General features: G+C 38.9%; 5 protein-coding genes across 8 annotated transcripts; 3 read left to right on the forward strand and 2 right to left on the reverse strand.

The window, feature by feature from the left end:
• Positions 1-5,601: 5,601 nt before the first annotated feature.
• On the forward strand, positions 5,602-7,545 carry LOC104802489 (homeobox-leucine zipper protein HAT3-like). The gene is made up of 4 exons (XM_010526125.2): positions 5,602-5,924; positions 6,291-6,592; positions 6,677-6,756; positions 6,997-7,545. The coding sequence occupies exons 1-4, from the start codon at positions 5,747-5,749 to the stop codon at positions 7,313-7,315; spliced, it is 879 nt and encodes a 292-aa protein (XP_010524427.1). The 5' UTR covers positions 5,602-5,746; the 3' UTR covers positions 7,316-7,545.
• A 553-nt stretch (positions 7,546-8,098) lies between these two features.
• Positions 8,099-10,707, forward strand: LOC104802490. Its single transcript, XM_010526127.2, has one exon. The coding sequence runs from the start codon at positions 8,270-8,272 to the stop codon at positions 10,556-10,558; it is 2,289 nt and encodes a 762-aa protein (XP_010524429.1). The 5' UTR covers positions 8,099-8,269; the 3' UTR covers positions 10,559-10,707.
• A 2,488-nt stretch (positions 10,708-13,195) lies between these two features.
• Positions 13,196-17,626, forward strand: LOC104802491 (protein ARABIDILLO 1-like). The gene is made up of 11 exons (XM_010526128.2): positions 13,196-14,548; positions 14,645-14,803; positions 15,006-15,086; positions 15,185-15,316; positions 15,438-15,653; positions 15,908-16,002; positions 16,094-16,157; positions 16,312-16,487; positions 16,576-16,803; positions 16,923-17,007; positions 17,127-17,626. Exons 1-11 carry the CDS (start codon positions 13,196-13,198, stop codon positions 17,307-17,309), a joined length of 2,772 nt encoding a protein of 923 aa, XP_010524430.1. The 3' UTR covers positions 17,310-17,626.
• Positions 17,627-17,736: 110 nt separating this feature from the next.
• Positions 17,737-20,574, reverse strand: LOC104802493 (palmitoyl-protein thioesterase 1-like). 4 transcript variants are annotated; one of them, XM_010526130.1, is made up of 13 exons: positions 20,416-20,574; positions 20,165-20,336; positions 19,663-19,747; positions 19,501-19,552; positions 19,401-19,421; positions 19,266-19,319; positions 19,057-19,107; positions 18,855-18,917; positions 18,701-18,766; positions 18,570-18,608; positions 18,367-18,486; positions 18,193-18,285; positions 17,737-18,116 (listed from the first exon to the last, which is right to left on the reverse strand). In XM_010526130.1, exons 1-13 carry the CDS (start codon positions 20,557-20,559, stop codon positions 17,847-17,849), a joined length of 1,230 nt encoding a protein of 409 aa, XP_010524432.1. In that variant the 5' UTR covers positions 20,560-20,574; the 3' UTR covers positions 17,737-17,846. The 4 variants fall into 4 exon arrangements, with proteins under 4 accessions (XP_010524432.1, XP_010524433.1, XP_010524435.1 ...); XM_010526131.1 differs by having other exon boundaries at positions 20,411-20,496; XM_010526133.2 differs by having other exon boundaries at positions 20,165-20,329; positions 20,416-20,489.
• LOC104802492 (pentatricopeptide repeat-containing protein At2g44880) lies at positions 20,575-22,957 on the reverse strand. The gene has a single exon (XM_010526129.2). It carries the CDS (start codon positions 22,787-22,789, stop codon positions 21,005-21,007), a length of 1,785 nt encoding a protein of 594 aa, XP_010524431.1. The 5' UTR covers positions 22,790-22,957; the 3' UTR covers positions 20,575-21,004.
• Positions 22,958-25,100: the final 2,143 nt, after the last annotated feature.

A 25,100-nucleotide genomic window follows, 5' to 3' on the forward strand; every position in this document is an offset into this window, starting at 1 on the left:
GGCATGAAGTTGGATGTGTAGGTGTACAAGATGAGGCCCATCGTAGTATATAGTTCCTAGGATTGTTTGAATGGGCCGTGTAAGGCCCAAATTGTTATACTGAGTTTCTCTATCAAAGCCCAACTGGAGTATAGCCCCTAAACCCGCTAATTAATAATTATCCTCCTACTGCACCAAATAATTAACTTAATTAGACGTAAATAAAATAATAATAAATGAATATCTGATGATGTTATACCTGGAATAAATCACAAAATGTCTAATATCTGCATGTGCATGCAACCACAATCATAATGCAGATACACTGAGATGGCGAGGGTTTGTAACTGGGTCAAGGTCACGTGCGGGTCACGCAGAGGACAGCTGTAGACACGAATCTAATGCAAGAATGATTGAGGGTTCGATGACATAATGAGGGGCCTAAGGGCATTAAGGTAATTTTGAGTCGTAAAACCGCACCAAATGATTGGGAGAGAAATGGGTGTCCGGTGAGAGAGGGACATTTGGACACGCGCGAGCGTGCAGAAGGTACGGCCACACGTGTCCTTCCCTTTTTCTCTTTTTTTTCCGAATCCCCTCCATCACGTGACTTCCCACGTGATCCTGACATTTTTTTCCAATTAATCGCTCTTTTTGTAAATTTCACTCACGTGGTGTTCACCCGCTCTGCCCCTTCTCTCCACTTTCTTCGTTCCTTTTTATTTTTTCAGTTCTTAATTTTTTATATATATATATATATATAATTTTGTTCTAGATTATGCGATCATTGTATTTTTTTCTAAACTCCACAAAATTTACAGATAAGAAAAATTCGAAACAATTCTTTGCCCGATACGGATTTTGAACCCGTTTGCTCAAAGAGGGTGAAGCACTAATCCATTTTTTTTTGTTAACCAGCACTAATCCATTTGTTATATGTCTTATTAAAGATTAATTAAACATGTTTATACATAATTATATGTGGTGCAAACCTAACGAACAATAAACAATAATCACATGGTGAGAGAGAGAGACACAAAACCAGGGGCGGATTTCGGACCGGCGGATTGTGTTTGCGTCGTGAAGCGGAACAATGATTTCATTTCTAAGTACTATATGGGTCGGAGTCTGTTGTCCATATCTGGACTCATTACAAATTTAAATTCTGCATTTAATTGCTGTTACTATTATAGCTCCACAAAAAATAATAATTGATGGACTACTCATTTGTGTAATAAAATTGATGTCTAACAATAGACACTTTTTTCAATGCATGTATATTTCTTCGTTAATTATGATGTAGTGAATATTTTATTCAATACTTGTACGTACTACGCACGTATCCAAAGGTTTCTGTTAATACTTATTCATAAATATGAAGGAATATTAGTTTAAAATTACACAAGTTTGGCTATTGTTCTATACGTATGATCCTTTTTTGTTGTATTAGGTATTTTTAATTTTTTTTAATACAACATAGTTCGAAACCCTAATTTTATATATCGGTATACATATATTGACTACATCAACATGTATAACCTCCCGATTTATTTATTTATTTACAATGTTATGTAATTAGTTGGCCTGTCTGTATATTTCGACTTTCAAAAGGTATGACTATGATAAAGACTTTATATATTCGTTGTAGATTATAAACAAATGGTCAGTTTGAAGAAACTAAATTCACATTCGCCTAAAATCCATTCCACCGTGACTTGATTAGAAATATTGTTGCAAAGGAGAAGTTTTAAAGGCAATCCAAAAAAACTTTAATGTGAATAGTCACCATCATGTATTATATTTTTTCAAATAAACTAAATATCCGATTTTATAATTAATATAGTAAAGGGAATACGAGTTATGTGTCCATAAAAGTTGGGGCCATGCATGCACGGTGGAAATAATATCGGTTGATTGCATGTGGAATCGAATCTAGAAAACGAACACAGAACACGTGGAGGGACCTTTTGAACGTGGATAGATACACGCCATTTTTATAAAAATGATTTGACCCAAAACTCCATATTTAATTAATATTTCAAATGATTTAATGACTGTAACATATCATGGCACGATCAACTAACTATTGTCTTATTATGTATGCATTGCAATCTTACAAACCTCATTTACAATATCACTGTATAATCACGCATGCATCATTATCTAATTACAAACGTTTCATTGATTTTTTTTTATAAATAAACTTACATATTTGTATTAATTGTCTGTCCAAGCCGTATGTATATACATACACAATTCCTTCAATTATCTACGCATCTATTCATCGGATCCGAATGAAAAAACGAAAGTCTATCACGCATTCCTAAAAGTTTCCATGACAATAGACAGTTGGAAGTGCATTTTGGGAATCAATGGCAAATCTATTAATTTGCTTATTAATCATTAGGTTAAATATTTTTTGTTTAATTAATTTGGTCCAAAAAAAATATATTTTCGAACCAAAGGTTCTTCAAGCAGTAGTAGTTATAACATTTTATGGACGTTCATTGTAATTTGAGACCAAGGCAATCAAATGATACAATATGATGTTCTTTGTCGTCGTCAAAATTCATCAATATATCGCTTACCAATAAAAAAATTATATTTGTCACATGAAAAGATAATTCATTATTTTCACTAAACGGAAATGCCCATGGAAAACATTTAGGAAAAATCTCAAAACAATACCTAATCTTATCAATTTTCATAAAATAAAACATAAACTTTGTTTTTTATCAAATAAAACCTCAACTTTATATATTTTTCAGACAAAATAAACCTGAACTTTATAATCTTTGTCATTTTTAAGCTTATTGCTGACGTGGCGTTCCGATATCGTGATACGTGGACGATGATGTGTCAAATACGGTCAACGCGTTGACTTGTCACGTCAGTAATAGGGTTAAAAATGATAATGATTATAAAGTTCAGGATTATTTTTAACTGAAAAATGAAGTTGAGATTTTATTTAATAAAAAAACAAAGTTTAGGTTTTATTTTGTGAAAATAAAAAAAGTTCAGAAATTGTTTTGGGATATTCCCAAACATTTATATATACAGGACATGTTATCTGCTTAAGCATGCGGCCATATATATACATACAAAATGCGATTTATGTAAGCGTGCGAACAGATGTATATATATGTGTGCGTGTGGTCACCGAGCATGTGATTTCACATCATCAATCATGATTGATCTCATCAGTAAATGATAGTTGTCCCTGTGATTTCATTATTCAAAATTTCATATATAAAAATTCGACCCTCCCCCCGCCCCCAAATCATCAAAAGAAAAAATTGTCATGATGGCACCTGTGTGTATTATATATATAACCCACACATTCGTAAGGGTGTGAGATGCACGCGCGTAATAGAGCGCCCGTGGACGCGTGAAGAGTATCCAATGATTGTAGAGAAGTGGGGTGAGACTGGTCATGGAGAGAACCACCGCACGTGTGTAGGCTATCTGGACCACGTGCTGCCACGTCTGTAACTTCCCACGTGCTCTGGCACGTGAACCCCCTCGTGTCTCCTACGTGACCTCCACTATCTATTGTTCTTTTTGCTTTGTTCCAAAATTGCTCCCACCTCGTAAATTCATCAATTACCCGGTTCAAATCCTCACGAGTGATAACACGACCATCTGGTCGGTCCAAATTGAAATTTCGGTGCTATCTTTTGTTTATGGATAACGAATCAATTCAGTATCTATATATATATTGAAATATTTATTCAACGAATTTAGAGAGAGTAAGACGACCAACAAAAGAATTATTATTTTGAAGGAAAAAATATACTTTTCCAGGAGACGGCGCTCCATAAAATGATGTCTGGAAATATCTATGCTTTCATTTCTCCTATTTTATTGCCAAGCAAGTATTGAAATTTAAATTAAATTAAATAATATTCAGTTGCGCAGAAGCACGTGCATCTTTTTAGCAGCCTTAATCCGAGCATATAAGATAAGATTTGGAACATACGTCCCTTTTTTGGCCCTTTTTAGATGCGTCAAATCTCAAATAAAACATATTATGTTTTTCAATTAAATTAAAATTGCATAGAAAATTAGGCATAAAGAGAAACCAATGGTCTTTTTTTTTTCACAGCGCAAGTAATGGTGTGCACAACGATACCAATAATTATGATCAGATGGAAACCAATTGAAGTTTAACAGCTAATCCTGGATTACAAACCCGTCAATTCGTGATTTATTAAGGAGAACCATAAATTAAGAGGAAGATAGACGTTACGACAATAATAATAATAAATAAATAAATAAATAAACCAAGAAGGCAATAAAGGGAAGAAGGCCGACACATTTATGGTGGTGAAGGATAGGATGGGTACGTTTAAATTAAAGAACAAAACCCGACATGTCTTGTCATTGTCTGTTACTGTTGAAAAAACTGAAGGCATAGTAAGATACAATCAAATCAAAATTCAAAACTTTAAATCAGTAATTAATTAGTGAATATTAATTAAATATACCACTAATCTCTGTTAAAAATCAATGACCGATGATACAATAAATGGCGATGAAGGAAAAACGTCGAGATGCATGTTGGGTTCACAGGCGGCAACTCCTCTGCCATTATAGTAAATATAGGCTCTGTTGTAACCTACCAATGCGACGTCGTATCGATCCCGCTCTCTCTCTTATTTGTATTCACGCGCATACTCGCGCGTGTAATATACCTTCCCCGACGTAGGTCTACATATTAATTATTGTATGAATAATATGTTGTTTTTTCAAAATTTATACATATTATTGTATTAATAGTATGTTGATATTTTTTTTTTCAAAAATTTACCATTCCTCACACTTATTACCACCATTGAAACTCTTTCCACATCCAACAGTACACTTATCACCGCATCAAGTTACACTTGGGAGTGAAGGACTATGTAATGGGTTTGGTAAATTAATTAGAATAACTTGAAGATATAAAAATGGTTGACTGGGATTATCTGGGGCCCGCATGGGGATGTGAAGAATGTATTTGAATAATGAGGCATCATCACCTTATCATATGATTATATATATACATATATTCCATTTTCTGATCTCTCGCGCGTGGAATGCACTGTCTGGTCGTTTCAGCCGCAGCTTTTAAGACAATCTATATCTCTCCTCGCTCTCTAATGCGGTCAACGGTCAACTGTGGAGAAAGCCACTTTCCAAGTGAAAGCCCCCCATGGTGGGTTTCCAACTAATTTTTTTTTGGTTCAATATTTTTTATAAAAAAAATCTAGAAAAGAAAACCTAAATTGTTTGCAGTGAATGACAATAATATCCCATGGAAAATCCCTGTAGTAATTGAGTTTGGTCTGAGTTACATACTTTGACCAATTAAGTGTGGTCATAGAAAACGGAAATGGGCTCGACTTTTTTTGACCGCGGTAGAAAGATGAAGAGGAGTTTAAGAAAACTAACCAGATGTCTACGTTTCTACTAACTAACCGTGGTTAAGTTAAAAAAAATGAATCAGGTTGCAGTGTAGATCATCATTGAGCTTACAGGGGTCTCTCTGACACGTCATCATTGAACCCCTTAGCCTCTTCTCTACACCCTATGTTCCCCCACCTCTCGCTTTTAACACCGTGTATATATACACACACACACACACTCATATGTTACAACTTGCCTGCTGCGAGAGAGAGAGAGAGAGAAGGCGTTTTCTCTACTGTTCTTCATTTTCTGAGGAACCAAACACCAGGAAATATAATTTGTGAGGCCAGAGAAAAGGAAGGTCTTCTGACATTTGAGAATGGGTAAAAGAGATGATGGGTTGGGGCTGAGCCTGAGCTTGGGGTTGATCTCTCATCAGAAGGAACCATCTCTGAGGATGAATCTGATGCCTATGGCTTCTTCTCCTCACATGCAGAACCTTAATAACAATCCTCAGAGGAGTCACAACCCTTGGACTCACCTCTTCCAATCCTCTGGTATTTCTTTCTTTTTCTTCCTTTTTTCTGCATACCGCTAGCTTTCTGTCTAGATTATATGGATGCAGACAGTGTGAGACATCCATTTAAATCCGTTTCCATGCGTCAGATCTGGTCTTGATGATAATACAGAACATGCTCTTCAAAAAATCTCAACTTTTTTCTTTCTTGTGGTGATGAAAGTTGTGTTTCTTTCTTTCTGGGACTTGTGTGATTAGCTCCTGGTAACAGAAAGATGCGTGCAAGATCAGAGCGTCTCTTACATGTTCTCCTCCAGTGATGTTTCATCGAGAACAACTTGAAATGTCTTCATGCAATGATCTGTGTTCTAACGGTGTTATTTCTTATTGTTGCGTGTGGTTGCAGACAGAACCTCAGAGTTGAGATTATCGTTGATGAGGGGCATAGACGTGAACAGTGCTCCGTCGCCGGCGACGGCAGAGGAAGACGGCGGTGCGTCGTCACCTAACAGCACCGTCTCCAGTTTAAGCGGCAAGAGGGTCGGCGGAGCCGACGACATCGACGGCGAGAGAGCTTCTTGCTCTCGCGGCGGCAGCGACGAAGAAGACGGTGGAAACGGCGACGGATCGCGGAAGAAGCTGAGGTTGACGAAGGAACAGTCTCTTGTCCTCGAAGAGACATTCAAGGAACACAGCTCTCTGAATCCGGTCAGTGGCATTTCCGTTATTTTTACATGTTCGTATGGACGTTTTCCGATTGGGGTATTGGGTTCATTCATATTTACTTTGCAGAAGCAAAAGCTGGCCCTGGCGAAGCAGTTGAATCTGAGGCCGAGGCAAGTGGAGGTGTGGTTCCAGAACCGCAGGGCAAGGTGTGTAATTCTCTCTCGTATCCAGGGGTATCTTAGGAATTTCCATAATATGATCCTTTATTACCCGATAAAGACCTCCAAAGATCCTGCGTCTGGTTTCACTTCATAACCTAATCTCCATCTCTGCAACTTACTTATCTAAGCATTTGGACTTAAACGTTGAACGTACGTACACGTGCATGTGTTCTCACTCTCTCTCTCTCTCTATATATATATATGTGTGTGTGTATGTATATACAGGACGAAGCTGAAGCAGACAGAGGTTGACTGCGAGTACTTGAAGAGATGCTGCGAGAATCTGACCGACGAGAACCGGAGGTTGCAGAAAGAGGTGGCGGAGCTGAGGGCGTTGAAGCTTTCGCCGCACCTCTACATGACCATGAGCCCTCCTACCACCCTCACCATGTGCCCTTCGTGCGAGCGCGTCGCTGTTCCTTCCTCAGCGGCAGCACCTCACTCGGCTGGACGGCTTGATGTGGTCGGGTCAAGGCCTCACCGGCTGTCAACGCCGGTCAACTCGTGGGCTGGCGTTCATCTTCGGGAAAGACCCGCCACGTGACGTGATCGGTCTAGAGTTGATCTTGGCATGTGTATTTGTGGTTAAGATAAAAGCAGGATTTGTTCAGATGATGGGGGATGCGTATATGTACGAATTCATGTACGTTCAAACAAATATGGACTTAGAAATTTACGGCTTTTTACAATTTACAAATATTGAAGCAAAGTACAAAATATTGGATGCTCTTGTGGGGTCCCACTGGATGAAGAGCAAATCGAATCTCTTATGGAACAGAGAAGATACGGTTTTAATGTCAAAGGTCAGTGATTCAGTGAGGAATGACATGTCGAGGGTTGCAATTAGTAGCGTCAGAGAAAACACAAGTACTGAGAGTTTGTCATTAAACGGGAAACAGAGAAAAGGGCGGGAAATCAGAAGAGGACAACAAAATATGTTTGGGCTTTGAAATAGCCCAATAAGGCCAACCGAGTGATCATGGACAAATAAATACATTGGGCTTCAAATAGCCCAATTTTGTATAAATGTTGGGCCATTGTTTACTCTCGGACCTTGCTTATGTTGCTTCCTAAATTTTTCCTTAGACAAAAATAATGTTATAAAAAAAATTGAAATTATATTATTTTAATGTTATAAATTATTATACGATTCAGATTTACCACCAAAAAATAAAACTATAAAAAACACCAACCTGATGAAACGGTGATGTCCAAAATCGTTGGGGCCCACGAAAAAAGACAGTCAAGGTCAATTCCGTAAATTTTGCCAACGGTCATGATACCGACGGTCACTTTTTTTTTTTTGGATAGTCTTCGTTCTCTCATCCTCTTTTCTCTCTCTGTCTGCAGCTTTACTGTCGCCGTGTCTTTTACTTGGCTTCAAAGGCTTCCTTTCTTCGCCATCTCAATGAATCCCTAAATCCCATCTCACAGTGCTCCTACTCTCCATTACTTTTTTTCTGCCGAAACCCTAGCGATCTCCGAAATCTGCTCATCAATGGCGTCTCCGAATCCGTACACAAAGGGACGGTCTCCGCCAAATCTCGCAAGAGAGTCGCCGCCTATCTCCTCCGTCCAACCGGCGCCCCGGACTTCGTGCTCCAGCAGCTTCCTCTGTAAGTCCGTCTTCTTCGCTTTGTTTCTTCTCGCCCTGCCGTTGTTCCCCTCCCAGGCGCCCGATTTCGTCGGGGAAACTGTGTTCACCAAGTTCTGGGAGCTGATTCATCTCCTCTTCGTCGGCATTGCCGTATCTTATGGTCTTTTTAGCCGTAGAAATGCGGATTCGGGAGTCGAATTGCAATTGCGGACAAGTAATGTCGATGAGTCTTCGTTGTCTTATCTCTCTAGAATGTTCCATGTTTCTTCGTTTTTCGATTACGAGTCTGAGTTTGGCCAGAGGAATGAGAATCGCTCTGTTAAAGTGAGCATTCCTACTTCGGAGAGCAGATTGGAGTCGTTTGTTGCTGAAAGTCAAGTGGACGATTCGGTTGAATATGGTAAAATCAGTCAGGTCCAAGCTTGGAATTCGCAGTATTTTCAGGGAAGATCCAAGGTTGTAGTTGCACAACCATCTTACGGCATTGATGGTTACACCGGACACAAGCCGTTGGGTTTGCCGGTTAGGAGTTTAAGGTCAGCTTTGAGAGATATTCAAGCTCCTGAAGGTAATTGTTTGTCTCCGAATCTTGTTGGAGGTGTGAGGGAGGACTTTGGTTCTTCCGGTTATGTGGAATCGAAGGAGAAGTTTGATGAGGCTAGGGCTCCATCTTCACCTGTTCCACGGCAGTCAAGATCTGAGAAGATGGCAGTTAGAGACAATTTGAGAGGAGGCACTTATCATTCAAATCTTACTCCTCTTCCAGATGATGAGCCACAGTTTGAGACCCTCAAATCAGGATCTGTCCGGTCTATCTCGTCTTCTTCTACGCAGGGTAGTTTTGTATCACATACTCATAGTAGATTCTCGCCTTCACATTCTGCTTCGGCAGATTCATTAAATTCAAACGCGGAGGAATTGGGTGAGGAGCAGAGTCTCCATGGGTCATCACGGTCTAGTTCACCACCCCTTTCCCCATCGCCATCACCCCCTCTGTTATCACCAAAATCGGTTACCGATGATACTCATAGGCGCTTGTCCCATTCTCGACATTATAGCGAGGGTTCTTTGTTTGAGGAGGCTGGAAGGAGAGGCTTGGAAGAGGAGTTGGATGGGGGTAATAAACTTAGAGGCAGAAGAACAGACTTCCTCACTAGGAAAGAGCCGGGATCTAGATCATTAAAATTAACTGGTGAGGATTTCAGAAAAGGATGCAGTTCTCGTAAATCTTATCCTCCTGATTCCGTCTCACATACCTTGGGTGGTGGTGATTCCCCGACTAGATGGCATCCTCAGCAAAAGAGTTTGCTTGAGGACACTATGGGGAGAAGCTGGGAGGAGGACCCTAATCATCTTAGGGAAAAGTTGAAGAATAATTCGCAGAAGAGAGTAGGTGTGAATCAAGGTTCTCTAGAAACGGAAACAGATGGTTATGACCAAGACCGAAAGTTGCATGAATCTTCTCCTCAAGGTGCCTTATCCCCACCGATGAGCGATAAAGTTTCAAGCAATGTGACAGATGCTAGGCTTGAGGGTTGTGGCTCTTCACAGGACAAAGACGTGAAGAGAAACCCAGAGGATGATTCTATGAATTTCGGCAGGTCCAGAAGAAGTGACCGTCATGGTAATAAGGAGTTGAAAGCTGGTACTAATCTCCGATGGGAATCAAATTCCGGCAAAGCCGGTAATAAAGCTTCGGCGATAGGAAGGTCTGTTAGGACAGTTAGATCCAGTCGGTATGCCAAAGATCTTAACGAAGAGGGGGAAACATCTGATGGCTGGGCAGAACACCGGGGAAGAACAAAATCGAGAAACCAAAGACAAGATGACAATGTACCAAATGAAACAAACACGGAAAATCTTGGTCAAACTCGTGCTAAATCAAAGCCGAGATATTTTGAAGACAGAAATGGTAAGGGTAAACAGGCATCTAAGAGTTACATAATGATGGATGATGATGGAGACGAGCAGGAAAAGGAAGAGAAGGAAGCCGAGGAACCTCGAGTAAGGATAGAGGAAGAAAGTGGCCGGGGAAGTGTGAGCGATGCCGGGACTGACCCTAACGAGGTAGACAGGAAAGCGGGAGAGTTCATAGCCAAGTTTCGGGAACAGATAAGGCTTCAGAAACTGACGTCGGGTGAACTGCCTAGAGGAATTGGTAATATCGGCGGTGGTGGCCATTTCAGATGACAGTACTGAGACTGAGAGTCACATACCCGAATCCAATGTATGCTTCTTCTACCGTCTTCTCTGGTTTTCTTTTATTGCTTATTAATTTATCTGCGTGTTGCCTCTTGATGTCTAAATCTATTTGAGTGCTCGTGGCTTTTGTTTTGTTACATTGGTTGGTTCTGTCCGAACTTGGAACACGCTTGTTCTGATTCAGTTCCAAGCCGCAGAGCGTCAAAGTTCTCTACCCAAATCCGCCCCCACTTTTTCCTACTTTCCCCCCGTTTTCCCCTATTTTTTTGTTTTCTCCAACTTTGACCCCTTCTTTCTGAAATCTTTCACAAACTTCCCAAAAACCAAAACCAAAACCAAAATTCTCCTTGAATTTCGATATACGTAAAATATTTAGTATTATTATTTGCTATTATAATAAAACACAGATAATTTATTTTGGTGGAAGTGTTGATTGGACGTAACGAAATTGGAAAAAGGTCATTAATTGCAAATGAGATTCCACATTTGTTTATCATAGTCAACTTTCTGTCTCCCCTGCCATAATAAATACGTTCAAAGGAATATCTTTAGTATTTATTAATATGACGAAGTGGGATACTAATAATAATTATAATATGCCCAAAACAGAGGTAATATCAAACATTTATTTTGGCCCTGTCATTTAAACTCTAACAAAAAATAATAATCTTGTAATAGCAATTGTGTTTCTATTTATGTATCTTTACTACCGTCATTACTATTATTGGGTTTGACCATCCCTACGGTAATAATACATGTATTTTTAATATTGTATAGGCAAACTGATAATTTTGAAGCAAGAGCAAATTTTCCTCGGTCTTTTTCTAAAGTAAACCACGCTTCCGTGGCATTTAGATTCTAATTTATCTGTAAGATTAAGAACTACAGAATTATCTTTATATTAAACCCAATTAGATGTTCAAAAATTGATAGAATATGATTTTTTAAAAATAAATTTAATCGAATTTGAATGATATTTAAAATTAATTGAATTTTCTTTATAAAATGATTATTTTCAATAAAAAATTGAAATCGAATTGAAATGAATGAAAAACAATGTAAAAATCAAATGGCGTAATTTTAATAAAAACTGAATAAATCAAATAAAAAACAATGGAATATGGATGGTTAAAAAGGAACTTCATTTTGAGAAAAAATAAATAAATAAAGGATAGTATATACTCAGATAATGCAACGAGGGAAGTATGAAATTACAAATTACGGTGAGGAAAACATAGACGTATGAATATTAACAATTTAAGTATTTAACACACAAATATAAATATAGACATATATATATATATATATGTATGTATCCAAAACGACATGTTATTTTCTTATACGCTTTGAGCTCCGATACTTTGAAAATTCATACCAAAAATTCCCCAAGGGAAATTTATGTCTATTTATTTTTTTTGGCACGCAGGAAAAAAATATGTTTACGCATAGATAACATTTACTAACATTATTTACCAAAAAAAAAAACATTTACTAACATTCATATAACCTCTCTGTTATGAAGGATTATAATCTATAAAGCATACACTATACAAACATAACTAAAACATTAAATGTCAGATTATGAGATAATATAATACTAATTTTTTTTTCTGTGTTTTATAGGACTTTGTGTTTCTTCCACCCTTTACGTGTAATTTGAAATTCTTCCAAGTTCATTATAAAGATGGATCAAGGCCAAGAGAGCTTCAAGATCAAGAAAGAACGCATTTTGAAGAGAACGTGTCATGAATTGTTTATGTATAGGTAACTACAAGTGATGTGATTATGTAAAAGTTTGTAATTTTGTCAAAAAAATATTAGTATGCAATCGAAAAAGGATGGATGGTCTCGTGGGAGGGCAATATAAATGTACCGTGCGAAGGAGGTGATTGATGGCTTCTCTCCAATTCCTTTTGTGAGCTTTTCCTTCTGTCCTCCCCCGCAAGCCCCGACCCGGATTCTGCAATTCTTCTCTATCTTCCTCAATTCCCCAATCTCTCTCTCGTCTCACCGCACGAACAGGGAAGGGAAGTTTCAGGGAAGAGAGTTCGATGGATAGATAGCCTCTCTTAACGAGCTTCGCTTTCGTCTTAATTCTCTCCGACCATCACTCCCTCTGTTTCTCTCACTGCATCTTCGTCCTCTCGGGTTACTGTTCTCGAGTTCCTGCCAATGCAAATCGATTAGAAAGGCCAGTGATTTGCTTGTCTGATTCCGTAGGGTTCCTGTTCCTTTCTATTCGAGGGTTTTTGCGTCAAAGCCCCGCGAGCATTCTCAGCTCACCGGGCTGTTGAATTTGGCTTTGTATGTATCGTGGAATGTGCCTTTGATTGCGTATGGTTAATTGGGTGTTTTTTTGTTTCGGAGCCATCGGATTGCTGAACTATCAAAATCTGGACTTGTCCGTGAAGTGATCTCTATCTTGTTCAAAGACTAGGACTTTCTCGGCTTGATGAGGATCTGTCTCGCCCTATGATGATGCCTTTCTGAAGAGTTGTGATCAGGGTTTTCAGGGCGTGGGATATATTGGCAAGCTGGATTGATTTTCGGTCTATGCTTATAGAATTTAGGTTTTAGCTTGCAAGAGTTTGTCCATCAGAGTGTGTGTATATATCTGACCCGGACATGAGTCGTAGGCTGAGGCAAAGAGTGGAAGCAAAGGGAAAGGACGAGGGCGTCTTGCCAAGCTACATCGAGACTAGCCACGAGGATTCAGTTCCCGAGCTTCGTGGGTTTGTGGATTGGACATGCTTGCCTTATGACACTGTGATTCAACTGTTTATGCGGTTGAATTATCGTGATAGAGCTAGCTTAGCTTCTGCTTGCCGGACATGGAGAAGCCTCGGTTCTTCCTCCTGTCTATGGAGTTCACTCGATCTTCGTGCTCACAAGTTTGACATTTCTACCGCGGCTTCTCTTGCACCGAGGTGTGCTAATCTTCAGAAGCTTAGGTTTCGTGGTGTTGACTCAGCTGACGCCATTGTCCACCTCAAAGCGAGGCATCTGCTTGAGATAAGTGGTGACTATTGCAGGAAGATAACCGATGCCACATTGTCCATGATTGCTGCCCGCCATGAGTCCCTTGAGAGTCTCCAACTCGGGCCAGACTTTTGTGAGAGGATCACTAGCGATGCTATAAGGGCCGTAGCCTTTTGCTGTCCAAAACTTAGAAAGCTTCACCTTTCCGGAATAAGAGATGTCAGTTCTGAGGCGATAGAAGCTTTGGCTAGACATTGCCCGCAACTCAGCGATCTTGGATTCTTAGATTGCCTTAACATCGATGAGGATGCACTTGGAAAAGTGGTATCAGTTCGCTACCTCTCTGTTGCCGGGACATCTAATATAAACTGGTCAGTTGCGTCGAATAAGTGGCATAAGCTCCCGAAATTGACAGGTGTGGATGTCTCAAGGACTGATATTGGTCCTACTGCAGTTTCAAGGCTTTTGACATCGTCTCAGAGCTTGAAAGTTTTTTGTGCTTTAAACTGCACTTTCCTCGAAGAGGATACGAGTTTTGGTGCCGATAGATTCAAAGGAAAAGTCTTGCTAGCTTTGTTTACTAGTGTTTTTGATGGGCTAGCTTCTATATTTGCCGATACTACAAAGAAAGTAAAGGATGTGTTTTCTTACTGGAGAAACTTGACAACCACCAAGGATAGAAACATTGACGAAATCATTCATTGGCTTGAATGGGTCCTTTCTCATATACTTTTAAGAACTGCGGAGAGCAACCCGCAAGGATTGGATCATTTCTGGCTGAATCAAGGGGCTCCATTGTTGCTCAGTTTAATGCAGAGCTCACAAGAGGATGTCCAAGAGAGGGCGGCGACAGGTCTTGCAACTTTTGTCGTTATTGATGATGAGAATGCTAGTATAGACGGTGGAAGGGCTGAAGCTGTTATGCGTGATGGAGGGATCCGACTTCTCCTTGACCTCGCAAAATCATGGCGAGAAGGGCTTCAGTCAGAAGCTGCAAAGGTGTTGTTTACTGTTATCTCAATTAGGTTTTGGCTTTTCCTTTTTCTTCTCCTCAGATATGGAATTGGCATAACAAGTTCTTTTGTTAAATATTAGGCTATAGCAAACTTGTCGGTAAATGCTAATGTTGCAAAGGCTGTTGCTGAAGAAGGGGGAATAAGTGTCCTTGCTAGTTTGGCAAGGTCCATGAACAGACTCGTGGCCGAGGAAGCTGCTGGTGGACTATGGAATCTCTCTGTTGGAGAAGAGCATAAGGTACTTACTTCCCTCAACTTATTTGCCATACACCTATATATATACCATCCATTGAAAAAATATACCATCTATTGAAAAAATAGCCATCTCACTGCTGTTGATGTTGCTCTCTTTATTTATGAAGTAACAAGCTTATCTTATCGCTCTTGTAAAGAATTTATCCTTAGTGCCAGCCTGACTCACATTGTTGTTTCTATATCAGAGTACTATTGCTCAGGCTGGAGGAGTGAAGGCTTTAGTTGACCTTATATTTAGATGGCCAAATGGTTGTGATGGAGTTCTGGTAACCCATTTCTCTTTTCAACATTGTGACCTTCTCCTTTTTTGTTTGGAGGAATTCCTTTAAAAATGTAGGAATGGACTTTACCTTTGTGTAATCAGGAAAGGGCAGCCGGGGCTTTAGCGAATTTGGCAGCAGATGATAAGTGCAGTATGGAAGTCGCAATGGCAGGAGGTGTACATGCCCTAGTGATGCTGGCTCGCAACTGCAAGTATGAAGGGGTGCAAGAACAGGTAATTTATTTCCTCTTCAGGATTAAAATCTCTTTTTATTTGATCTTTATTTACCAAATTCTGTGGAAAGTGATTTAAGTCACTGAGAGATTGTGGTTCCATTGTATTGTCGTATCTACAGGCTGCACGGGCTTTGGCTAACTTGGCTGCTCATGGTGATAGCAACAATAACAATGCAGCAGTTGGGCAAGAGGAAGGTGCATTAGAAGCACTTGTTCAGCTTACACAGTCAGCCCATGAAGGTGTTAGACAGGAAGCTGCTGGTGCCTTATGGAATTTGTCATTTGATGACAAAAACCGTGAATCCATTGCTGCAGCTGGTGGCGTCGAAGCTTTGGTGTGCTTTCAATTACTTTTCCTTCCTAAGGCTATGCTTTCTGTTTGTCTTTATTCACAGTTTTGATCTTTTTTTAAAAAAAAAAATTGATATTACTTTTAAATTTAAACATGTAGAACTTATTGCTAATAAAGTAGCATGATCTTTCAAAGAATCTAGCTTTTGTTCTATGTTCAGCTGATCGAATTGTTTATGATTATACGTACAGTTGTATCTTCAGGCATTGATCAAACGTTTGATGATTGTATGTATAGGTGGCACTTGCACAGTCCTGTTCAAATGCATCCACAGGTCTTCAAGAGAGGGCCGCCGGTGCTCTCTGGGGATTGTCAGTGTCAGAAGCGAACAGGTTCAGGCAAATCTGAATCCATTATGAACAACATATACCTTTATGATAATTGGTCCATAACTTCTTTTTTCATATAATTTTGTCCTGTCAGCATTGCCATCGGACGTGAAGGCGGTGTTCCACCTCTAATTGCTCTTGCACGGTCGGAAGCTGAGGTTAGGGTTTTGATTTTCTAAAACTTTTGTATTTTCTCTTTTTCTATTGGGTAAAGAACGAAATTCCTCAGACCTGTGGAATCTGTGATATGGAAGGAAGCTGAAGTATTATGTTGTGTCTGATCTGGTTTACTCCATGACATTATACTTTCAGGATGTACATGAAACTGCTGCAGGAGCCCTGTGGAACCTAGCGTTTAATCCAGGCAATGCTCTTAGAATCGTGGAGGAAGGGGGGGTTCCAGCTCTTGTTCACCTGTGTTCTTCTTCTGTGTCAAAAATGGCACGTTTCATGGCAGCATTGGCATTGGCATACATGTTTGATGGAAGGTATGCTGACAAAAAAAACAAGCTAATGCTAAGTTTCTCCATACAAATCCTATGATGACGGTGGGGATGATGATATGTATGTGTACAGGATGGAAGAATTAGCAATGATAAGAGGGGGGGCTTCGTCAGAAAGCAGTTCGAAAAGTGTGAGCTTAGATGGGGCCAGAAGGATGGCTCTAAAGCACATTGAAGCTTTTGTTATGACCTTTTTGGACCCCCAAATATTTGCAGCTTCTGTTGTATCATCTGCCCCAACTACTTTGGCTCAAGTTACTCAGAGGGCTCGCATCCAAGAAGCCGGCCACCTCAGATGCAGGTTTAACCCCCATTATTCTCTGCTTGAATATTTTAACTTTCAATACCCTTTGGTCCTCGGTTATTTGTTTGTCAGAAAATGATTTAAAGATTCAATATTTCGTCTTCTTTTGTGTGCAGTGGTGCTGAAATAGGAAGATTCGTAGCAATGTTACGAAATTCATCATCTATACTCAAAGAATGTGCTGCATTTGCGCTTCTCCAGGTATATATATATGTGTGAAAAGAATCTGTGTTTGCATTATCAATGCATGATAAGTCTCTCTATTGGTAAACTGATGATTGTCCCTCTTCTTACCTGTAAAAAATGTTAAAAAAAAACAGTTCACAATACCAGGGGGTCGACATGCAATGCATCATGCAAGTCTGATGCAGAACGCCGGTGGAGGAGCAGCAAGAGTCCTCCGTTCTGCAGCCGCGGCTGCCAATGTCCCTCGTGAGGCTCGTTTCTTTGCCAAAATCGTCCTTCGTAATCTCGAGCATCACCATGCTGAATCTTCCAAATGAATCGGATCTCATATACTTTTCAGGCTTCATTATAGGATTTGAGCTCTCTTAGCACATATATATACATATATGATAGTGGAAGTCTTTTACTTAGAACACATCAACCCTGTTTTGTCAAATATGTAGAACAAGTGGAACAGAGGAGGGTTTTGTCTGATGAAATGGAGGGTGGTCTTCACTTGTGTGGCATTAGGACATAAAAAATGTGGTCTCTCTTTTTTGGGGCGATGTCTATTTCTTGTGACATATGCGTTCTGACTCCATAGGACCTTTTCTTTAGAGATTTTCAATGCCATTTGTGATTTGTGGATTTTCGAGACTTGCCTCCCACGTTTCATATTACATGTAGTAACACTTGGTATTCTATGGCAATTGGTATTACTACAATATACTAATTTACATAACTTTGTATTAATCGCACATAATGTTGAACGACAAAACACGCCCCAAGAGGGGGGGGGGGGAAGCGTTCAAAGGGTTTTCTCCAAAGCGATCATAACGTAGCGTGTAAGGCAAGTAACAAACAAACAACCTCAATCACACATTACGCAACATGAGCCCAACCTGATAATCTCTGAGGCCAATCAGATCCGTGAAGAAGTCTCCAACTCTCGAGAGCCATTCGTGAGAGAGAGATTCGGACACTGAACCTGTGGAGGATGTTCTGTCACCCAAATACGGCACTATATACTTCTTCATATCGCTATGTGAAATCTGAAGATGATTCCCAGGCACGTTTATGAACTTGACCTTCCCTGCTTCATCCAACATTCTCAAACCGATCCAGTCTTCGGTATAAAGCTTTGTCTGCAGAATATAAAGCGTTGTCTAACAGATATATCTGTGAGGTAGAGATTAGCAGTAGAAGTATATATATATGTACCTTCTGCGGTGGAAGAACAGTCTGAAATGACCCATCAGGATAATACCCAAACCATGAAGTCTCCTTGGGTATGAGAATAGTATCGTGGTCAAACTATTCAATAATAACAGTCAACGTTAATAAACTCGGTAGAGAGAGATATGTAGCAATAAAGGAGCAAACTCTGATACCGACCATAATGAGTACGAGGTTGTCCAAGCTCAAAAACCTCTCCTTATATGTTGAATTTTTCACGGGAAGTTCGTTGTTCAGTTTTGGAAGAAACCTACAACCTTCCATGTAGTTTGCTACGTCCTGAGAAAGGATTCAAATAAGACAGAGTGAGTGAAAATTTGATCCCGGGTTTCGAAGGTCATATAATTACCGCAAAGACTTACCGTCGGGATTTTGAGAAAGCCACTAGGAGCAAGGTGTTCCTGTAATTTAAATAAGGGAGAGAAATTCACGTCTATCAAACAAACTAGAATAACAGTTAAATATCGAAAAAAGATCACGAATCAAGGTTTACCTGAATGTATTCACTGTAGATTTCTGTTTTGATCAGACTGTCAAGCATGATGCAAACCCAGGATGACTGCAAAAGATGGCCATATAAATACCAATCACCGATACTATTACTCAAAGTAAATGTATAAGAATAGACTTTGGATGGAAGTACTCACCCCACAGAACGGGATTGAAGCAGTACCGGCATGGGGGCCAGCCACTGATACGAAATTCTTAACCTATTCCATCATTGGTGCACAGGAAGAAAAATATCATCACTATAAAAACGAAAGAACGTACACACGGTAAGAAGAGACTTTTGGAATGTTTTCTATACATATTATAGACACAGAAAAGAATCAGATAAAATGGACTTACCGGAGGTCCTCCATCGCACAACTCTATAAGGCCTCGACCAATCATGTTACCCTGTGAGAAAAGAATCAGATAGGCATTAATAATGGATTCTTTTTCACACAGCAGATCACATGAACCAGACATGGATATAATGGGATATCGAAAAGAAAATATCTAATGAACAAGTTGGCTACACAAGCTGACCGTAACATTAATGGACTAAGTATTACCTGAGAAAGACCAACAATGCTGTAACCCTCGCTAAGCTCAGGCATATTCTTCACCTGTAACATTTAGTGCAGTGTTTAAATACAGTGCTTCCATCTTAGAACCATTACTAGCAAAAACCGAGAGAGTGATCTAACCTTCTCACAAGCAACGGCCGTCTGAAAACACAGAAAAAGAAATCAGACAGCTGGAATACATAAGATTCTTTCTTCAACATGTAATAAGATCAAGAGTCACCTGATCGATAAGGGGCATAGTCCATGAGTCCCATGATCCATTTCCAATTTCCCTGAATTACAAAGAAAGAAATATATCACCAGGAACTGAACAGAGCCCATAAAAGTAGATTAAAACAGGCAACACACCAAACAAAAGCAGGGAGAAGAACAAAAGACATACAAGCAATATCCTTGAGAACCAGACCAGTCACTTAAAAGATCTGTAAACTGAGTCACTCCTCGATTACTGCATTTATCGCCAATTCCTGTTAATCATGAATAGAAACTTCACAACTATGAATACCATGAAAAACTAAGAATTGCCCTTGTTCAAAGACCAGGAAATTCGCAACCTTACAAGAAAATCTGTAAGAGAAGATAGCAAATATTTCAGAAAAAGGCAATCTGATGGAGTACTATAAACTTTATTAGCTTTGTCCTTAATCGAACCGTGGAAAATTTTGGATTTTTCTAAGAGACGGGGTAAAAACCAAACATACTCTCAACAAAAACATAAACAATGAACAGAAAAAAGCATCGTTTCATAGCAAACACAGTACAGAAACGATCGTTACGATTACGAATGCCGCTAGCAAACAGGATCATGTCATCGTTATCTTCGAGTTCCAGTAAAAACCATCCCGCACGACAGGATAAGGGGACATGATTAGAAACAGTATTACCATGCAAAACGATGAAAGGTGCAGAATAAGCTAGCGGGAGAAAAGCGGATATCAGGGCAACAATTGCAGCTACTGCGAGGAATGCATTAAGATGAGCCATCTTCCTGTGATAAGAACAACGAAAGAAGATTTTCTCTTCTTCTCCTCCTCCTACTCTCGACTTGTCTGATTCCTGGAACATAAAACTGTCAACTAGGGTTCCGCCGAGAAAAGATATTGAGAAACAAGGGAACTCCGACAAGATACCTCACCGATAACACCACCGGGGCACCGTCGCCGGAGAAGTGAGCTCGGGACAAGAGTTCCTGGTCGGCGACCGATTTTTCTTTTGAAGAACAGAATCTGGGTTTGGGTTTGGGTTTGTGTTTGGTTTGGATTTGGTTTAGTCTGATCATTCTAGATCGATGACGAACTGTCTAGTGATTGGGTCACGCACGTGTTGTACCGTGATACACACGCGCTACTTAGTTAATCAAATTTTCTTCGTGTCTTTACTGTACGATCAGCTTCAGCGCGTGGGGATTCAATGTCAACAATGTTGCCCATGTGTAAAGCAATTTAGTTTTCAACAGATCAAGTAATAATCTTTCTCTACGAAATGTTCTTACAAGTGGCAATTTGACATTGGAGACCTGCAAAAGCTTCGACTTTTCCATCTTTCCCTCTAAATCGATCTTAATCCGACTCGGAATTCAGCATCAGAACTGATTCATACATCAACTGAACCAAAATCTTGGCTGGGTTCTCATTGTACTTGACAGAATCCACAAGCAGACGTCAGACTTAGACCAGATTCTGATGTAAAAAAATGGCCAGCTTAATCTAACAATCTGTCTAGGGTTACTGAGACAATGGTTGCTTGTCTGTAATGTGCATAATCAAGTGTCTTAACACCAAGTCTATTTGTCCTCGAAGAGGATGGGATGTATCCCCAGCTATAAACTCTGAAACTCTAGAGTTTATCTCAATCACACTACAACCAACCTCTTTCTTTACCTCCTCCTTCCTCATCAACCTTTTCATCATCTCCACATCTTTCCATCTCTTTCCGGCAGCATACAGATTCCTCAACAATACGTAATTCCCGTCGTTACGTGGCTCCAGTTTGACTGCACTCTCCAATACCCTCTCAGCTCTCTTTAAATCGTTGACGTTGCCACATGCAGATAGGAAAGAACTTAGTATTATCCCGTTGGGCTCGAATGACATATTTCTGATCAGTGCCTCTGCTTCTTCCATGTATCCTGCCCTGCCCAATAGATCCACCATGCAGCCGTAGTGCTCAATTTTGACATTCAGACCAAGTTTTGCCATTGTCCCAAACCACTTCTTTCCTTCCTCAACTAATCCGCCATGGTTACAAGCTGACAGGACTCCAAGCATTGTGACCTCGTCTGGGTTAGCTCCTCTTCTCAGCATCTCCATGAATAAATCCAAAGCTGCACGTGCATGCCCATTCAGAGCATACCCATTTATCATAGCATTCCAAGAAGCTACTTCCTTCTCCAGTATCTGTTCGAAGATTACTTTTGCCTTCTCTATCTCCCCGCATTTTGCATACATATCAACAAGTGCAGTACGCACATTCACCAATCTATCGAGTTTCTTTCTCTTGACGAAATGATGACACCATTCTCCCAAATCTAGAGCACCCAAATCAGATATCGCAGGCAGAACGCTCACAAGGGTTACTTCATCCGGTTCAAGGGAGGTTGTTGTCTGCATTTCCTGAAACAAGCTTAACGCTTCTTGGGGCTGTTTGTTTTTACTGCATCCACCTATCATTGCATTCCAAGAAACCAGGTTCCTCTCTGGCATAGCATCAAACAGTAACCTAGCTGATACTATGTCACCATTAGTGCAGTAACCAGAAATCATAGTTGTCCAAGTGACGACACTTCTATCTGGCATCTCATTGAACAAGCTCCTGGCTGATACCATGTCACCAGATTTGACATAGCCATCGATCAATGCATTATATATCACAACGTCCTTCATCTCAGGCATCTCAGCGAAAAGCTTACTCGCAACTCTCATGTCACCACACTTAGCATACCCACAGATGAGAGCCGTCCAAGAAACCGCACTTCTCTGAGGCATTTCCTCGAACACATTCCTTGCCCAGTTTACCATGCCGAATTTTGCATACATATCGATCATTCCAGTCGAAACGTACATATCCAAGCAGAACCCAGATTTCATAATATGGCCATGCAACTGTCGACCTTCGTCAACGGCCATACTCAAACTGCAGGACTTGGCCAATTTCATGAAAGTGAAATTATCAGGAGCGAAACACGTCTCCCTCCTGAGATCTCTGTAAAGAGCTAAAGAATCCATGAATTGGCGCGTACCCAGATAAGCATCGATCATGGAGTTGCATAGGAAAGTGTCATCTCTCTGGGGCCTTAGATCGAACAGGCGACGTGCGTGGCCGATACCGACGACAGAAGCGACGGTAACCACGAATTTGGTGAGAATTTGAACATTGGTTTCTATGGCGTGCCGCAACATGAAGGCGTGGATCTGAAGAAGAGAAGCTCTGTTGCGGTATCGTTGGATAAGAGACAAGCATTTTCTCTCTGTCGGAAGCCATAGCGGTTGAGTTTCCAGCTGCTGCAGCATCTTCTGCAACTACGATCTAGACGTTCTAGAAAGTTATCAACGGGTCCATAGTCTGGGTTCTGTCGTTATACAGATAACTATCTCTATTGTTGGCAGTACGGAACATGCTTTGGTCCGACAGCGAAAACAGAGATGCAACATAAAATTGTTGAGGGGTGGGTGTGGGGAATAGTTTCGGTTCGGACCGGAATACATGAGTTCTACTTTTTCGGTTTTATAAAATAGATACCAATGTGTTTTTATAATATATTCGGTTCGAATTTCGATTTTTATTAAAAAGATATATTTCTTTTTAAAAAAATTAGTTTTTCAACAAAATTTAAAATTTGGTTCAATTCTGAGAAAATCGGTTTTCTAAGCATAATAATGTTCGGAAATTTAGAACCGTTCGGATCAGAAAAAATATTGTATTTTTCGATTCGGTTCGATTTTTGAAACCGAATCGTTCACCCCTAAAATTTTCCGTGTTGTTTTGGTTGAAGACCGGACAAAATCCAATCTTTATAGACTCTGCAAATCAATCGAAAATCTTGATATGTAAAAGCACCAAAATAAGACAATTCCTCAACCCATGGATCATTTATAACTAAAAAAATGCATCTTATTTGAATAAGAAAAACAACAAGAAACTCCGCTTTTGTCTAATATGGGCTCATTATTATATTAATAGCAATGCATTATACTGGGCCTAGGCCCAAATTAATTACATACAATTATAATTATGGGCTTGATCGTGGGCTTGAAAGAAACATACAATAATTATAGCAAGACCTCCCCGATTTCAGGTGAATGACCTATATAATAGCTTTGGATTTATATTTATATTAATTTTAAATATTTAAATTTTAAAATTTGAATATAAATGACCTATATAATTTATTTATATTTAAAATTGTTTTTTAATTTTAATTTAAAATTTTATAATTTTTATATCGGATACAGATATTCATAAATATAGATGACGTGTTGATGGTTCCGTTATTTTTTTGACGTCGTTATTGATCGTAGAAGTTTGCGCTAAAAATATAAAAGTTTGTGTATTTTATTACCAAAATAAAAGTTTGTGTATTTATTTGCCAAATAAAAAAAAATTTATGTTTTTTTTTGCCACTATTCCAAAAGTTTGTGTATTTTATTACCAAAATAAAAGTTTGTGTATTTATTTGCCAAATATACAAAGTTCATGTTTTATTTTGCCATTACCCCCAATAAATATATATATATATATATATATATATATATATCCAAAGCTACTATAATATAAACCTTTTTATTTATTTTATATTTTTAAAAAAAGTAGATGAAACCCTAAATACGAAAGTGGTGAAATGGGTGGGCGATCGAGTGGGGTCTTCGTGAGAAAGAAACAAAAGAAGAAGAAGAGTAGGGTCATTTTCATTGGTGTTGACGCATCCACATGCTTCATTTCTTACCAATTAGTCGTTCTTCTACACAATTATGATATGTGGACTCTCTCTCTCTCGGCTTTTTTTCTCTCTCCCAACTACGTATTTTTTTAGTTAACTAGTTGAGTACCCGCGCGATGCGCGAGATGATTCTTTATTATATTTTGATTATATTTTTATAAATTTTGTTGATATATAATTTAAAAAATTGAATTAATTAATTTTTTTTAATATGGGATTAAAAAATAATATAAAATTATTGTAAAAACATCAATATTCATTATATAATAAAGAAACGTTGTCTTTGTTTACGTGTTTTATATATTTGTTGTCAATAAACAATTTGTCATATAAATATTTTCCGACGGACATTTTACATATGTCTTAGAATATCAAAGATTGAAATATCAAATTCGTTTGATATAGAGAGTTTTAGAATTTTTTCCAAAGGACTATTTTATGTATATCTAATATTAGTTTAATCTATATTATGTGACTATTTATGTCGATATTGATCATTTCTATAGTGGAATACGTGACTTGTATTCTGTAATGTAGAAAATAGTTTTTCAATTCGATTATTTGTAATTTGTTATGGTATGGTCGATGTATACACTCATATAACAACATCGAAACAAAAATATAATTTTTGTATTTTTTTATGGTGCATCTTTAGCCATTCTAATAGCACGTCTTAAACTACGTCTCTTAGCATATTGTTGTGCAAATTTTTGTTGGATATTTAAATTTAAAGAGTGTTTAAAAAAAATGACTAATATATATATATATATATATATAATATTTATAAACTTTAAACTTAAAAGGTTTTTGAAACATAATTATATATATATATATATATAAAGATATGATAATTTTACTATTTTTTCTTTTGGGGCTATTGTTAG

Source organism: Tarenaya hassleriana, unplaced genomic scaffold (genome assembly GCF_000463585.1).
Source record: "Tarenaya hassleriana unplaced genomic scaffold, ASM46358v1 Cleome8, whole genome shotgun sequence".
Lineage (NCBI taxonomy): Eukaryota > Viridiplantae > Streptophyta > Magnoliopsida > Brassicales > Cleomaceae > Tarenaya > Tarenaya hassleriana.